This window comes from Globicephala melas, chromosome 10, assembly GCF_963455315.2.
Source record: "Globicephala melas chromosome 10, mGloMel1.2, whole genome shotgun sequence".
Lineage (NCBI taxonomy): Eukaryota > Metazoa > Chordata > Mammalia > Artiodactyla > Delphinidae > Globicephala > Globicephala melas.
The window spans coordinates 74,607,306-74,624,789 of NC_083323.1; the positions used below are offsets into that span (position 1 = coordinate 74,607,306).

General features: G+C 36.7%; 1 protein-coding gene across 1 annotated transcript in view; it reads left to right on the forward strand.

The window, feature by feature from the left end:
- Positions 1-17,484, forward strand: part of CPNE8 (copine 8) — a 246,164-nt gene that overhangs the window by 12,545 nt on the left and 216,135 nt on the right. The window contains exon 2 of the mRNA XM_060306321.1: positions 1,404-1,443. Coding sequence (XP_060162304.1) covers positions 1,406-1,443 — 38 coding nt within the window. The 5' untranslated portion in view covers positions 1,404-1,405. The remainder of the gene's footprint in view (positions 1-1,403; positions 1,444-17,484) is intronic.

Consider the following 17,484-nt stretch of genomic DNA (forward strand, 5'->3'; position numbering starts at 1 on the left):
AGGAGGATTGTATGTGAGGATACTTAAACTCTTTGTGATGAAAACATAAATACTTTTCTGTTTGCTTTTTTAACTGAGCTGAATATACAATGTTATTTCTCCCTAGTCTACACTAAACCCTTTATAGAAAATGGTTTCCAGGGATGATACTTGAGAAGGAGCCAGCAGAGTTATGTTTTACCTTTGATATTGCTACTGTTGCTAATTTTAATTTTACACTTAGAAATTGTTTTGAACGAGAAAAATTTCTTGAATAAGAAAAATATTTTTTAACTAATATTTGTAGGTCTTCAGTAGATGTTGGCAATTTGTTGATTCAAAATTCTAGTTTACAGCTGTTGAGAGTGTCAAAATTCCCTGACATGAAGAAGAGTAATTTGTAATTCTTCTGAAGCAGGTATTTGCATCACACAATTTTAAAGCCAGTTTGTGGTAAACATTCTTTGCTATGGAGTAAGTGCACCTCTGCCCAGAATCAGTACACTCAGTGAACTCTTTTTCTTTGCCTTTTTTTGACTAGATGCTTCATTTCTCTGTGAAACATTTTTGTTATGTGAGAGGGAAGACTTAAACCTTAAAAAAAAAGCAGTTAATTTTTGGTAGGAAGCTATGCACAAAGAATGTGAAAGGAATATGATTTGGGAGAAAGACTGGAACCAGTACAAATATTTTCCTATTTAAGAATTCAGTAAATTGAGATTGTTTTGGTTATTAACAGCCTTTCTGTTTCTAAACATTTTTTTAAAACAAGGGGCTAAAGTGACAGTAGGTGATGTTTTTCCAGGATCTCCTTAAGAAATCATTTATTTCCAGTACTAAGTGATCAAAAATAGGACATATAATAATCCTATATAAATACATTTCTTTTTCCATAAAATACATGGTTTCCCCAAGTTCTGTGATTGGGGAAATATAATATGCCATTACTTTGGCCAAATTTCAAAATTAATGAGAACATTTATGATATTAAATAAGAATTATGATATAATTATAATATACTTATTTTTATATATAATTATATAATGTAATTATAATTATAACAAATGATAGCCTGTTATCCGCACTTGTTTTAAAAGGGAAATTTCAGTTTTTACGGATATTAGGAATCTATTGATTCACAGAAAAGGGAAATTTTAAACTTGTCTTATCGAGCAGAAGAATTCATGACTGTGAAAATATTAGGACTTCTACTTAAGTTGTAGAAATAAAAGCACCCAGGGATTGTGAATTCTACCTTTGGTATGTAGGCCACAGATTATGAGAAATTTCTAAATTTGCTAAGTTTTTCTCCCTATTCATATAATTTTGATTCATTTTTTATTTATGTTTTGGGGGATATACTGACATTTTTCTCTAACTTTATTTTGTGGAAATAATTTAAATTTTATATTTTAATCTTTTAGGTATGATGTTGATTCGAAGAGTCCCAACTTGTCAAAACATGTAAGTTCATATTTTTATGTTCTTTATGATGGTTGCAAATATAAATTATAATATCATGATTTGATTGATATTTATGTTGATTGATTAATATTAAATGTCCACAACTTATGTAATAAATGCATTGAAAATAAATAACATTTTTAAAGAACCCTAGAATAACATTTGGAGAAGCTTATTGAAAGAAAGATATCTTCAGTATGTGAAATGGATTAATCTTACTTATTTGTTATATTTGGTTTTTTTTAAAGAAATGATGTCAGTTCCCTATAATGTTCAAAGTTGGATCAGGTTAAGAAGATGAAATAGTAAGATTATGTCTTTTTGGGAGTCTTCACTTTTGAGAGGATAGAAGGTACTAGGGTGTAGGCAGAGTGATTTGCTATTCTGCTGTCCCTGTAGTTCATTTGTTCAACAGTATTTTCTAAGTACCTCCTCATGCCAGGTACCATGGTAGTTTCTGATTGTACAAGATGAGTAACACAGACATGGAGTCCATCCACAAGTCACTTACTATCTTTTTTTCCTTTCTGGGCTCTGATCTTCCCATTCCTTTTCCTTAAGAGATTTACTCACCAGGCAACAACTGTTATCTGGGGAGTTTCCAGGTTCAGGAGCAACAAGAGTGTCAGAGTTAGGCAGAAAAAGAGGAGGTGGTGGGAAGTGAGGGATGAGAGTGATATTCTTTGGCTAAGCACTGGTGGTTTTATCAACGGAATATTGACCAGTTTGGAATTAGGCCATATCTAATAGGAAGGGCTGGATGGGGGTGAAAAGAATATTCTGAAAGGAGTTTAACTAGGTTTTAAGTGAAATCTGAGTATACAAATGTAAAATTGGTGGCTGTGCCAGTGTTGCGAGGTCAGCCAGACTAAAGTTCATGCCCAGAGGCTCAGAAGGTGAGATTTTTCTATTTTTGTATGCTATTAGATAGAATAGGTAGAGATCTATCTACCTATCTAGATAGATAGATAGATAGATATGTATAATTTCCTGTGTAGTTTGCAGACAGGGAATGTCATAGTTCAGAGAAGAGAGAGGGGATGTAGGGGGTGACCCCAAGGTGATTTGGGAAAACTGGAAGCCTGATAATGGTGGTAAAAAAATCACAATTTACTGATCTTTTCCTTCATTAAAGGAGGTATGATATTTATTTCTGTTATGGAGTATAGAGCAGAATCATTTGAAGAAAGATTCAAAGGTTAGTCTTTGTACAATTTGAAAAGAATGCTGTAACAAGCTCATTACTTCCCATAAGTAAAGTTCATTGCAGTTGCCATGATACCCTTCTACTCCTTAAGATAAGACTTTTAGCATGTAGTTAGACATTTAAAACTTATTTACATAGCTTTGTATTGGAAGTTTTCGAAACTTCATTGGAAGAATCAGAAAAGGAACCACATTTTCTAGTTAAAATTATCTAGTTGCAAGGAACAAAAATGCATTAACTTATCTCACATGGAGGGGGTTTATTGAAGGGATTTAGGAGCATCTCATAAATGTGACATGTAACTTGCTGTATGGGAATTGCTGCTAGAAACAGGCATGGTGGGTTGGACTGAGACAGCTATTTTCTCTGTTTCTCTCTGTCTCTCTCTCAGTCAATAAAGCCACATATTCTTTTCACTATGGCTTTTCTCTGAGCTTCTGTTTCTCTCTGAAGACCAAGTTTCTCTGTTTATTCATCCTGTGTACATAGGGAAAATGACCTCCCTAACACTGACTGGGCATAGACTTTCAAGTGCCCACTCTCTCTGAATATAATTTCTCAGTGTTTCTCAGTTTAGACTAGTCTTCAGAGGGCATAATAACTGAGAAGTTAAGGACATTTTCATGGGGTTGTATATATTGAGGGTGAGTGTGAGGACTACTACTACTAACATGTAGTCCTTACCATTGATGTTCAGGACATAGTATATGGAATATGGGATAGGAAGGTACCTCAAACATGATTAACTATGTCTTCCTTTAATAATCAGTAATGACTAAATATTTTTATGTAAGAGATATGTCTTATAGAAGCCATCAATGTACATATCTTTTCAAATATTTTTCTTTTGTAGAATAGCTTTTTTTCATAAGTAAATATCCTGACTCTGTTTTACCGTCATGATATCTCTTTTACTATCTTCTCATACCATACTTCTTTACCAAACAGCCTGGGTTTCTATCATAACTTCCTTTTCATTCTCCCTTCAATTTCTTTACTGTATTCTCATGTTCATTTCTGCTTAAACTATTCTGACATAGGTTAGATCAAAATGTAGTGGCCTCCCTTCATTCTTTACTTTACTTGATCTCCCCATTATTTTGGACACGATTGACTACTGTATTCTTGAAATACTTACCTCCCTTTACTTCCATGGAAATTTTTCCCTTGCTTCTTTTCCTACCTCTCTGTTTATTCAGTACCTATTATATTTTAGTTTCTCTTTCTCCTCCTATTCCTTAATATTAGTGCTTCTTATGGCTTTATTTTCAATTTTCATCTCATCTCATTGTATAAACTTTCTTTGGGAGAGTTCAGTCATTTACCTGTCTTATCTTGATGTTTCATGTACCCTCTGTACACCCCAGAAAATCTAAGTTTCCAACTGCTTGTCAGATATTCCTTGGTAGATATTCTACAGAAGGCTAAAATTCAAATATATCAAAAATGTATTTTTGATGACCTTTTCCATCCCAATTTTGCTCCTCTGCCTGTATTATCTTCATGAGAATAATCATCAACACAGTGTACTTATTTAGAAAACTTTCATATAATTTTCCCGATCCTTGTTATGACAAAAACATTTCAAGTTTCTGAAATGATTCTCTCTTTTTTTTTTTTTTTTTTTTTTGCGGTATGTGGGCCTGTCACTGTTGTGGCCTCTCCTATTGCAGAGTACAGGCTCCGGACACTCAAGCCCAGCGGCCATGGCTCACGGGCCCAGCCGCTCCGCGGCATGTGGGATCCTCCCGGACCGGGGCACGAACCCGTGTCCCCTGCATTGGCAGGAGGACTCTCAACCACTGCGCCACCAGGGAAGCCCTGAAATGATTCTTTAAAAGAAGACACACTTAACTCTTGAATGACTGAGAATAAAAATAAATAATTAACAGCACACATAATATTGGCTTGTTTAATACCATAACACAGTGCTTTAGAGACCCTTTAAAAAGGAACTGAGAAACAAATTGTGTTTAACTTTAAACGCATTAAGTCTACTTCCATCAAAGACAGGAGCTCTGAGATATTCCACCTGGCCTATTGCACTCAAAGCTGTAGTTATACCTTTAGAGAGCAGTGATAACCCCTACCCAGAGGAGGTCTTGGAAAGCTCTGACAGCCCTGAGTCAATCACAGAAAGTCACCCCTTTAGAACTAATGTTTCTTGTTCAGTTTTCACTTCTTTATGAACTTACGCCATTTCCTTTCCTGAATGGAAACTGAGCACTAACTCTCCCAAGTAGAATTGCTTAACATCTCCTTCCCCTTATATTTCAGGATCAGTCTTCCTTAACCTCTTCCTGTCTCACATCTAGTGAGTCACCAAATCCTGCTCATTCTAACAAAGAATTGCTTCTCTTCTGTCTTCTTTCCTTACTGTTACTGCCTTAGTTCACATTTTCATCACTTTTCTGCTGGAGTATTGCATAGCTTTTTATAGTTCCTGTAGTTTATATTATCTCACATTTTAATGTATTCTCACATTATTCTCTGTTATGTTTATCAAATATATATAGTAAGCAACACAAATTACTTAATAGTGCCTGAGCTAAGAGTGGATGAAGCGTGTCAAAAGAAGGAGGAAATGTGTTTTTGAATTGTTACAGGAATTGTTAGAGATAACTGCTTTGAATTTCTGCTAGATATTAGCAACAACAAAAACCCGTCTTTATTTGAAAGCAAACAAGTACAGATTTTAGGTAAAAGAGCATATAACTCATTCAACCCAAAAGGAATTCAGGAGGCATTTGAAAGACCAGAGAAACCAATAAATAAACTAGGTTTATTCCCTGAAGATGCAGTTCTTTAAAAGTGTGGTTGTCTACACCTTCCAATTTTGCAAAGGGAAAGAAAAACTGAAACCTTTTAGGAAATACTGCTAAGTGCCTGTGCTTGCATGTGGAGCACAGGCACCTATCTTTTACAGAAGGGATTTGGTAGCAAGAGAGACTCCTTGAGTTAACTATAATAAATTTTTTCTCTTTCTCATTTCTGATAATTTTGAAAGATCCCACTTTCAGGATGATTTTATTTGGTTTCTAGTACTTAGGGGTCTTAAGTACCAGTCTTAAATTTTTGGTACTAATAAGGAAAATGGAGATATAATATAGAACTGTACCTTAGATTTCTAACATTGCAAATGAATACAGGTGAATAGATGAAGAATCAGTATAACTTTAATTGATTTTATTGGTGGTGGACAAGTTTTTAGTGAAGAAACATTATGTTCACAGCTGACTTATGGAATCCAGGGATGTATTCCTTTAGATGATTTATCCATTTTATGATTCTCTAAGGAAATTTACATATTTCCATTTGCATAATTTAATTGCATCATTAATGAAAAGATTATTAACAGGCCTGTAATTGGTGTATCTAGGATTCTTTTTGGTGTTCTGGAGCAGATAACATCGAAACTGTACTTTGTGTACTAATTTTTCATACCTACCAGGCAATCCAAAATGCATTTATCCATTTGGTTCGTCTTGGAAGGTACCCACTACAGTTTTTGTTTTAGATAGTTAATTGCTCACTGGATTATTTCAGCCACAAAATACCAACCTTCAGTGAAGATGTGCGTGTTCTTCAATATATTTTCTAAATATTATATATATAAACTTCCACATATAGATCAGTTGTATTTGAAAATTTTATATGAAAGTTAATTAATTGTTCAGATCATGAAATGCATTTTTCATAGGAATAGATTTATAAGTGGGGAAAGAGTTTTTCATTAGAATATGTCAGTTTAACCCATATATAACTGAATTGAATTCTAATGTATATTCACACAACCAGGTAAGCAATAAATATATTCCAGGCACTCTTGTAATGCTGAGAAATATAGCAATGAATAAGACAAACAAGATCCTTGTCCTAAAACAGCTTACAGTTTAGAGTTGGGGAAGTGGCGTATATAGATTTATTCAATAAAAACAAATGCAAATAAATGGCTAAGATAACTTCTTTATAGCATTTATATTAATAAGATTTTGATACTGAGAGAGGGTGACTCATGAAGCTAGTTAGCTAGAAGCTTATATTTCCCTCAACCAGGCAGCATGATTCTGTACCAGTTCTTATCCTGGGTATACTTATTAAAGAGAAGGAGGGAACTATTGAAAATCTAGGGGAAGAGCATTTAAGGCAAAAGGAACAGTAGTGCAAAGACCTTGAGTCAGGAAGTAATTTAGTATGTTGGTGTGACTGAAAGATAGCTACCCTATATAGACTGAATGGTAAGGAAAGAAGAATGGAATAATTTGGAAAGGTAGATAGAATTCAGATGGTGTGGAGATTTGTAGGCCAAAGTTTAAAGAATTTGGATTTTTTTTTTATGGATTTCACTGGAAGATGATGTGATCTGATTTATAGGTTTAAATAACAACTGGCAGCTGAAGTGGATAATGGGGTTGGGAAGCCCCAGTGTACAGGGGCTAGTTTCAGGTTTTACCCAGGGACCCCCTGCTCTTGTGAACCAACAGAGACCAGTTATAAAACTGCTGTTAATTTAGCTAGGTAAACGATATTTGGTAAGTATAGACCTTGAAGTGGTAAAAAGTGGCAGATTTGGAATATATTTTGGTGATATGGTTGATGATGATGTAGATATTAGGTCTGAAAATAAGAGATGAAAATAGAATGATTCCTAGGTTATTGGAAACTGGATAAATGAAGATACAGTTTATTGCCATGGGGTACATTGGGGAGGAAGAGACTGAGGTGGTGGGGATGAGAATAGAGAAATCAGTGGTCAGGGCAGGTTTATATTGTTTGAGACTCCAGTAAGCATCTAACTGGAGATATTAACTAGGCCATTTCTGGAGACTTGAGAACTGTCAGCCTATAGAGTTGGAACTCAATAAAATTATATAAAAAAGTATAAATGGAGAAGAGAATAGGGTAGAACCTTGGGGGAACTTTAGCATTTACAAATTTGGTGGGAAATGATTAGCCAGAATTATCATTTAAAAAGACTAGTCAGGACATATCACTTTCTAGTTCAAATTAATTTTCCAGTGGCTTCCCTCCACACTTGAGACAGAATTCACAGTCCATCATGGGCCCTTGGCTCCATCCTCTCCTTCCATTCTCTTCCTTGCTCATTCTACTCTAACCCCGCTGGCCCTCTTGCTTTTCCTTAAACATCCCAAGTGTCTTCTCGTCTCAGGGACTTTGTTCTTGCTTTTTCTCCTACCTACCTATTGTCTCAAATGTTCACATGGTTCTTTCTGTTATATTATTGAAATTTCTACTTAGTTGTCATCTACTTAGAGGCTTGCCTGACTGCCCTGTGTAAAAGAGCTCTCCGTGCTATCCTCTGATGCCTTTTCAATAATAACTTTCTTTTTTTTTTATGTAGCAAGCTTTCTGGTCTTTATCAGCTAATGAGAGCTAGCCTTATAAGCATATTCAAATTAAAGAATTTTTGACTGACGCTCAATAAATGGATTATGTTTCTATTTGCATTTTCAACATGGTCTTGTAGAATCTTAGACTTTGAGACAGAATTAGGGACAGTGCTTGAGGTAGGTTTGATGACAGTGTCTTTGGCACTCATTATGTTATATTAAGTGAGATTGTTTGCATGTAAAACTGGCCCTTATTCAGGGCTTAGTATTTAATGACATTGTGTGATAGTATTATATTTATTATTTAATAATGCTATAATATATATCATATTATTTAATAGTACTATATAGTAAGTTTTCTAGTTATTTAGCCTGTTGACTGTATCATCATGTTTGACAGCAGTGAGAATATTTACTTAACATTTTTTGTTAGCATATTACATTTCTCACATCTTTACTGATGAGAACTAACATCTAGACAAAAAATGATGTGCCTCTAGAAGGTAAATATTTTCCATAGATTTGTTATAGTATTTGTGAATAGAGTAGCTTTATTCTTAATCTATAAATAGTATGGTTCACAATTTAAATATGTATGTTGTTGATAATTTTAGAAAATTGGTTCATTTTGATCAATAACTACTCATTCATTGAAAGATTAATTTTCATTCAGTGTCTTATTTAACTGCCTTCATTTGGACTCTTATCAAGCAAGAATTATTTTGAAAATCAACAACTGTGCTGAGGGAAAATAAATTCAACTTTAGAGTATAATTTTGAAATTATATTTGCAATTTAGCTACTGATGTCTGAGTTTAGAACTATTAATAATAATGTGTGAGAAATTCTCTCATTTGTGGAAAACATTATATGAAGAAACACACTGCACATGGACACACACACACACATATATATGTATGCATATTCTTGAAAATTATAGGGAACATTTTATGATATTTTGATGATACTGGTAATACGTGTGTAGTAAGAATTAGTCCTGAAATAGGTGGAGGAATTATTTTTCTTTGTATATACTTTTTACTGTTTATATTATTTCTGTGCATTTAAAAAATAAATTTCAAGAGTGAGTGGGGAAAAAAAAGAAATTTGTGTTAATTTCTTGGAGGTAAGATTAGCATTTTTGCTTTGTAGATGGATCCATTCATTAAAAAGACAAATTCTTGATTAAAAAAAGGTGTATTATTATAATGTTAAAATGGGACAAATTATTTTTCTTAAAATATTAAATCGAATTGCTTCATGTTGAGTTTCCTTTATACCCCAAACAGCACAACCATTAAGAAAGCAGGGGCTTCCCTGGTGGTGCAGTGGTTGGGAATCTGCCTGCCAATGCAGGGTACATGGGTTCGAGCCCTGGTCTGGGAAAATTCCACATGCCATGGAGCAACTAAGCCCGTGTGGTATAACTACTGAGCCTGCGCTCTAGAGCCCGCAAACCACAACTACTGAGCCCAAGTGCCACAACTACAGAAACCCACGTGCCTAGAGCCCGTGCTCTGCAACAGGAGAGGCCACCGCAATGAGAGCCCTGCACCTAGCAATGAAGAGTGTCCTCCCGCCACAACTAGAGAAAACCCACTTGCAGCAACGAAGACCCAACACAACCAAAAATAAAATAAATAAATAAATTTATTTTTAAAAAAAGAAAGTAGGAAAGATTATTGAGCAAAGAAGCACCATTCTTGATTATTATAAATGATTATCATATTAGTATATAGTACCTAATATAACTGTGACTCCTCATCTCTATAGTTGCTGTGATTAGTATGAATTCATTAAATATAGAGGAATTCAGCAATATTAACAGGAATTACCAACAGTAAAATATTAGTAAATAATGCCAACAATAAAATTTCACAAGTTATACAAACTTTCCTCACCAATTTTTTTCCACAATGGTTAAAATTTTATAAAAATGAGAAATTTTGTATCATTTATTTTCTCTTGCTTTTACTGGCTTAGTGTGCATGTGCTTAAAAATGCTAAATGATCACAAAATGGGTAAAAGCAATAAGTGGAGGCAAATCATGACTCTATCTTATCAAGAATGAATGAATAGGGCTTCCAGGAAGATGGCAGAAGAGTAAGACGTGGAGATCACCTTCCTCCCCACAGATTCACCAGAAATACATCTACACGTGGAACAACTCCTACAGAACACCTACTGAATGCTGGCAGAAGACCTCAGCCTCCCAAAAGGCAAGAAACCCCCCACGTACCTGGGTAGGGCAAAAGAAAAAAGAATAAACAGAGACAAAAGGATAGGGACGGAACCTGCACCGGTGGGAGGGAGCTGTGAAGGAGGAAAGGTTTCCACACAATAGGAAGCCCCTTCGCGGGCAGAGACGGCGGGTGGCGGAGGGGGAAAGCTTCAGAGCCGCGGAGGAGAGCACAGCAACAGGGGTGCGGGGGACAAAGTGGAGAGATTCCCGCACAGAGGATCGGTGCTGACAGGCACTCACCAGCCCGAGAGGCTTGTCTGTTCCCCCACCGGGGCGAGCGGGGATGGGAGCTGAGGCTCTGGCTTTGGTCAGAGCGCAGGGAGAGGACTGGGGTTCGTGGCGTGAACATAGACTGCAGGAGGTTAGTGTGCCACGGCTGGCCAGGAGGGAGTCCAGGGAAAAGTCTGGACCTGCTGAAGAGGCAAGAGAATTTTTCTTCCCTCTTTGTTTCCTGGTGCGCAAGGAGAGGGGATTAAGAATGCTGCTTGAAGGAGCTCCAGAGACGGGCGAGAGCTGCTGCTAAAAGCGCGGACCCCAGAGACAGGCATGAGATGCTAAGGCTGCTGCTGCTGCCACCAATAACCCTGTGTGCAACCAGAAGTCACTATCCACACCTCCCTTCCAGGGAGCCTGTGCAGCCCGGCACTGCCAGGGTCCTGGGATCCAGGGACAACTCCCCCGGTAGAACACACGGTGCGCTTCAGGCTGCTGCAACGTCATGCTGGCCTCTGCCGCAGCAGGCTCGCGCCGCAATCCGTGCCCCTCCCTCCCCCCAGCCTGAGTGAGCCAGAGCCCCCGAAACAGCGGTTCCTTTAACCCCGTCCTGTCTGAGCAAAGAACAGACGACCTCTAGCGACCTACAAGCAGAGGCTGGGCCAAATCCAAAGCTGAGCCCCTGGGAGCTGTGAAAACCAAGAAGAGAAAGGGAAATTTCTCCCAGCAGCCTCAGAAGCAGTGGATTAAAGCTCCAAAATCAACTTGATGTACCCTGCATCTGTGGAATACATGAATAGACAACGAATCATCCCAAATTACGGAGTCTGAGCCGTGTGGATGAAAGGCTCTTGGTGCTGCAGCCAGGAGTCAGTGCTGTGCCTCTGAGGTGGGATAGCCAACTTCAGGACACTGGTCCACAAGAGACCTCCCAGCTCCACATAATATCAAATGGCAAAAATCTACCAGGGATCTCCATCTCAACACCAGCACCCAGCTTCACTCAACGACCAGCAAGCTACAGTGCTGGACATCCTATGACAAACAACTAGCAAGACAGGAAAACAACCCCACCCATTAGCAGAGAGGCTGCCTAAAATCATAATAAGTCCACAGACACCCCAAAACACACCACCAGACGTGGATATGCCCATGAGAAAGACAAGATCAGCCTCATCCACCAGAACACAGGCACTAGTCCCCTCCACAGAAGCCTACACAACCCACTGAACCAACCTTAACCACTGGGGAAAGACACCAAAAACAACGGGAACTACGAACCTGCAGCCTGCAAAAAGGAGACCCCAAACATGGTAAGATAAGCAAAATGAGAAGACAGAAAAACACACAGCCAATGAAGGAGCAAGATAAAAATCCACCAGACCTAACAAATAAACAGGAAATAGGCAGTCTACCTGAAAAAGAATTCAGAATTATGATAGTAAATATGATCCAAAATCTTGGAAATAGAATAGACAAAATGCAAGAAACACTTAACAAGGACCTAGAATAACTAAAGATGGAACAAACAGCAATGAACAACACAATAAATGAAATTAAAAATACTCTAGATAGGATCAATAGCAGAATAACTGAGGCAGAAGAACGGATAAGTGACCTGGAAGATAAAATAGTGGAAATAACTACTGCAGAGCAGAGTAAAGAAAAAAGAATGAAAAGAACTGAGGACAGTCTCAGAGACCTCTGGGACAACATTAAATGCACCAACATTCAAATTATAGGGGTTCCAGAAGAAAAAGAGAAAAAGAAAGGGACTGAGAAAATATTTGAAGATATTATAGTTGAAAACTTCCCTAATATGGGAAAGGAAATAGTTAATCAAGCCCAGGAAGCACAGAGAGTCCAATACAGGATAAATCCAAGGAGAAATACGCCAAGACACATATTAATCAAACAGTCAAAAATTAAATACAAAGAAAATATATTAAAAGCAGCAAAGGAAAAACAACAAATAACACACAAAAGAATCCCCATAAGGTTAATAGCTGATCTTTTAGCAGAAACTCTGCAAGCCAGAAGGGACTGGCAGGACATATTGAAAGTGATGAAGGAGAAAAACCTGCAATCAAGATTACTCTACCCAGCAAGGATCTCATTCAGATTTGATGGAGAAATTAAAACCTTTACAGACAAGCAAAAGCTGAGAGAGTTCAGCACCACGAAACCAGCTCTACAACAACTGCTAAAGGAACTTCTCTAGACAGGAAACCCAAGGGAAGGAAAAGACCTACAATAATGAACCCAAAATAATTAAGAAAATGGGAATAGGAACATACATATCAATAATTACCTTAAAAGTAAATGGACTAAATGCTCCCACCAAGAGACACAGATTGGCTGAATGGATACAAAAACAAGACCCATATATTTGCTGTCTACAAGAGACCCACTTCAGACCTAGAGACACATACAGACTGAAAGTAAGCGGATGGAAAAAGATATTTCATGCAAATGGAAACCAAAAGAAAGCCAGCGTAGCAATTCTCGTATCAGACAAAATTGACCTAAACATAAAGACTATTAGAAGGGACAAAGAAGGACACTACATAATGATCAAGGGATCGATCCAAGAAGAAGATATAACAATTGTAAATATTTATGCACCCAACATAGGAGCACCTCAGTACATAAGGCATATACTAACAGCCATAAAAGGGAAACCGACAGTAACACATTCATAGTAGGGGACTTTAACACCTCACTTTCACCAATGGACAGATCATCCAAAATGAAAATAAATAAGGAAACACAAGCTTTAAATGATATGTTAAACAAGATGGACTTAATTTATATTTATAGGACATTCCATCCAAAAACAACAGAATACACATTTTTCTCAAGTGCTCATGGAACATTCTCCAGGATAGATCATATCCTGGGTCACAAATCAAGCCTTGGTAGATTTAAGAAAATTGAAATTGTATCAAGTATCTTTACCAACCACAATGCTATGAGACTAGATATCAATTACAGGAAAAAATCTGTAAAAAATAGAAACACATGGAGGCTAAACAACGCACTACTTAATAACGAAGTGATCACTGAAGAAATCAAAGAGGAAATCAAAAACTACGTAGAAACAAATGACAATGGAGACACGAAGACCCAAAATCTATGGGATGCAGAAAAAGTATTTCTAAGAGGGAAGTTTATAGCAATATAGTCCTACCTTAAGAAACAGGAAACATCTCGAATAAACAACCTAACCTTGCACCTAAAGCAATTAGAGAAAGAAGAAAAAATCCTCAAAGTTAGCAGAAGGAAAGAAATCATAAACATCAGATCAAAAATAAATGAAAAAGAAATGAAGGAAACAATAGCAAAGATCAATAAAACTAAAAGCTCGTACTTTGAGAAGATAAACAATATTGATAAACCATTAGCGAGACTCATCAAGAAAAAAAGGGAGAAGTCTCAAATCAATAGAATTAGAAATGAAAAAGGAGACATAACAAGTGACACTGCAGAAATAAAGAAGATCATGAGAAATTACTACAAGCAACTCTATGGCAATTAAATGGGCAACCTGGAAGAAATGGACAAATTCTTAGAAATGCACAACCTGCCAAGACTGAATCAGGAAGAAATAGAAAATATGAACAGACCAATCACAAGCACTGAAATTGAACTGTGATTAAAAATCTTCCAACAAACAAAAGCCCACGACCAGATGGCTTCACAGGCAAATTCTATCAAACATTTAGAGAAGAGCTAACACCTATCCTTCTCAAACTCTTCCAAACTTAGCAAAGGGAGGAACACTCCAAAACTGATTCTACAAGGCCACCTTCACCCTGATACCAAAACCAGACAAGGGTGTCACAAAGAAAGTAAACTACAGGCCAATATCACTGATGAACATAGATGCAAAAATCCTCAACAAAATACTAGCAAACAGAATCCAACAGCACATTAAACGGATCATTCACCATGATCAAGTGGAGTTTATTCCAGGAATGCAAGACTTCTTCAATATACGCAAATCAATCAACGTGATACACCATATTATCAAATTGAAGGAGAAAAACCATATGATCGTCTCAATAGATGCAGAGAAAGCTTTCGACAAAATTCAACACCCATTTGTGATAAAAACCCTGCAGAAAGTAGGCATAGAGGGAACTTTCCTCAACATAATAAAGGCCATATATGACAAACCCACAGCCAACATCGTCCTCAATGGTGAAAAACTGAAAGCATTTCCACTAAGATCAGGAACAAGACAAGGTTGCCCACTCTCACCACTCTTATTCAACATAGTTTTGGAAGTTTTAGCCACAGCAATCACAGAAGAAAAGGAAATAAAAGGAATCCAAATTGGAAAAGAAGTAAAGCTATCACTGTTTGCAGATGACATGATACTATACATAGAGAATCCTAAAGATGCTACCAGAAAACTACTAGAGCTAATCAATGAATTTGTTAAAATAGCAGGATACAAAATTAATGCACAGAAATCTCTCGCATTCCTATACACTAATGATGAAAAATTTGAAAGTGAAATCAAGAAAACACTCCCATTTACCACTGCAACAAAAAGAATAAAATATCTAGGAATAAACCTACCTAAGGAGACAAAAGACCTGTATGCAGAAAATTATAAGACACTGATGAATGAAATTAAAGATGATACAAATAGATGGAGAGATATACCATGTTTTTGGATTGGAAGAATCAACATTGTGAAAATGACTCTACTACACAAAGCAATCTACAGATTCAATGCCATCCCTATGAAACTACCACTGGTATTTTTCACAGGACTAGAACAAAAAATTTCACAATTTGTATGGAAACACAAAAGACCCCGAATAGCCAAAGCAATCTTGAGAAGGAAAAACGGAGCTGGAGGAATCAGGCTCTCTGACTTCAGACTATTCTACAAAGCTACAGTAATCAAGACAGTATGGTACTGGCACAAGAACGGAAAGATAGATCAACGGAACAGGATAGAAAGCCCAGAGATAAACCCATGCACATATGGTCACCTTATCTTTGATAAAGGAGGCAGGAATATACAGTGAAGAATGGACAGCCTCTTCAATAAGTGGTGCTGGGAAAACTGGACAGGTACATGTAAAAGTATGAGATTAGATCACTCCCTAACACCATACACAAAAATAAGCTCAAAATAGATTAAAGACCTAAATGTAGGGCCAGACACTATCAAACTCTTATAGGAAAATATAGGCAGAGCACTCTATGACATAAATCACAGCAAGATCATTTTTAACCCACCTCCTAGAGAAATGGAAATAAAAACAAAAATAAACAAATGGGACCTAATGAAACTTCAAAGCTTTTACACAGCAAAGGAGACCATAAACACGACCAAAAGATAACCCTCAGAATGGGAGAAAATATTTGCAAATGAAGCAACTGACAAAGGATTAATGTCCAGAATTTATAAGCAGCTATGCAGCTCAGTATTAAGAAAACAAACAACCCAATCCAAAAATGGGCAGAAGACCTAAATAGACATTTCTCCAAAGAAGATATACAGACTGCCAACAAACACATGAAAGAATGCTCAACATCACTAATCAATAGAGAAATGCAAATCAAAACTACCATGAGATACCATCTCTCACCAGTGTGAATGGCCATCATCAAAAAATCTAGAAACAATAAATGTTGGAGAGGGTGCGGAGAAAAGGGAACCCTCTTGCACTGTTGGTGGGAATGTAAATTGATACAACCAATGTGGAGAACAGTATGGAGTTTCCTTAAAGAACTACAAATAGAACTACCATATGACCCAGCAATCCCACTACTGGGCATATACCCTGAGAAAACCGTAATTAAAAAAGAGTCATGTACCAAAATGTTCATTGCAGCTCTATTTACAATAGCCCAGAGATGGAAACAACCTAAGTGTCCTTCATCGGATGAATGGATAAAGAAGATGTGGCACATATATACAATGGAATATTACTCAGCCATAAAAAGAAACGAAATTGAGCTATTTGTAGTGGGGTGGATAGACCTAGATTCTGTCCTACAGAGTGAAGTAAGTCAGAAAGAGAGAGACAAATACTGTATGCTAGCACATATATATGGAATTTAAGAAAAAATGTCATGAAGAACCTAGGGGTAAGACAGGAATAAAGACACAGACCTACTAGAGAAGGGACTTGAGGATATGGCAAGGGGGAAGGGTAAGCTGTGAGAAAGCGAGAGAGAGGCATGGACATATATACACTTCCAAACGTAAGGTAGATTGCTAGTGGGAAGCAGCCGCATAGCACAGGGAGATCAGCTCAGTGCATTGTGACCGCCTGGAGGGGTGGGATAGGGAGGGTCGGAGGGAGCGAGACGCAAGAGGGAAGAGATATGGGAACATATGTATATATATCTGATTCATTGTGTTGTAAAGCAGAAACTAACACACCATTGTAAAGCAATTATACTCCAATAAAAATGGTAAAAAAAAAAAACCCCAAAGAATGAATGATTAACTCCTGAACAGTTGACTGTACTCAATTACTATGCTGTGTTAAAACTTAGCTATCAATAACCCATTTGTCTTTTAATTTGAATTATCTATTAATTAGAAGTATTTTCTATGCTCATTGATCATTTTATAAAACAGGAACGCCATTTAAAGATTATCTTTGTAGTTCTTTTAGGAAAAAGATGCCACACTATTGAATGCTTATAAAATTGTTTATTATGATGCTGATGGTAATCTACATTCATTGGTTAGCTTTGTAATAGTATAGAAATTAGAAATTTTATTTACCAGTTAATATGAAACCACACCTCCTGGTTCATTATACTATTGTTTTAAAAATGTCATGCTTTACATAGATATATTTGTATGTATACGTGTTAACATTTAAGATAAGACACTTCTGGGTTTTATAATGACACTCAAAATGAGCATCTGTATTGACCATGAGTGTAAAGTGGTTTTGGAAAAGAAAATGTATTATTTTATTCAGATATTTATAGTATCTCCAGTACTGGAATCTAGTGGCAAGTGGAAAGTTTTGTGTATGTTGTA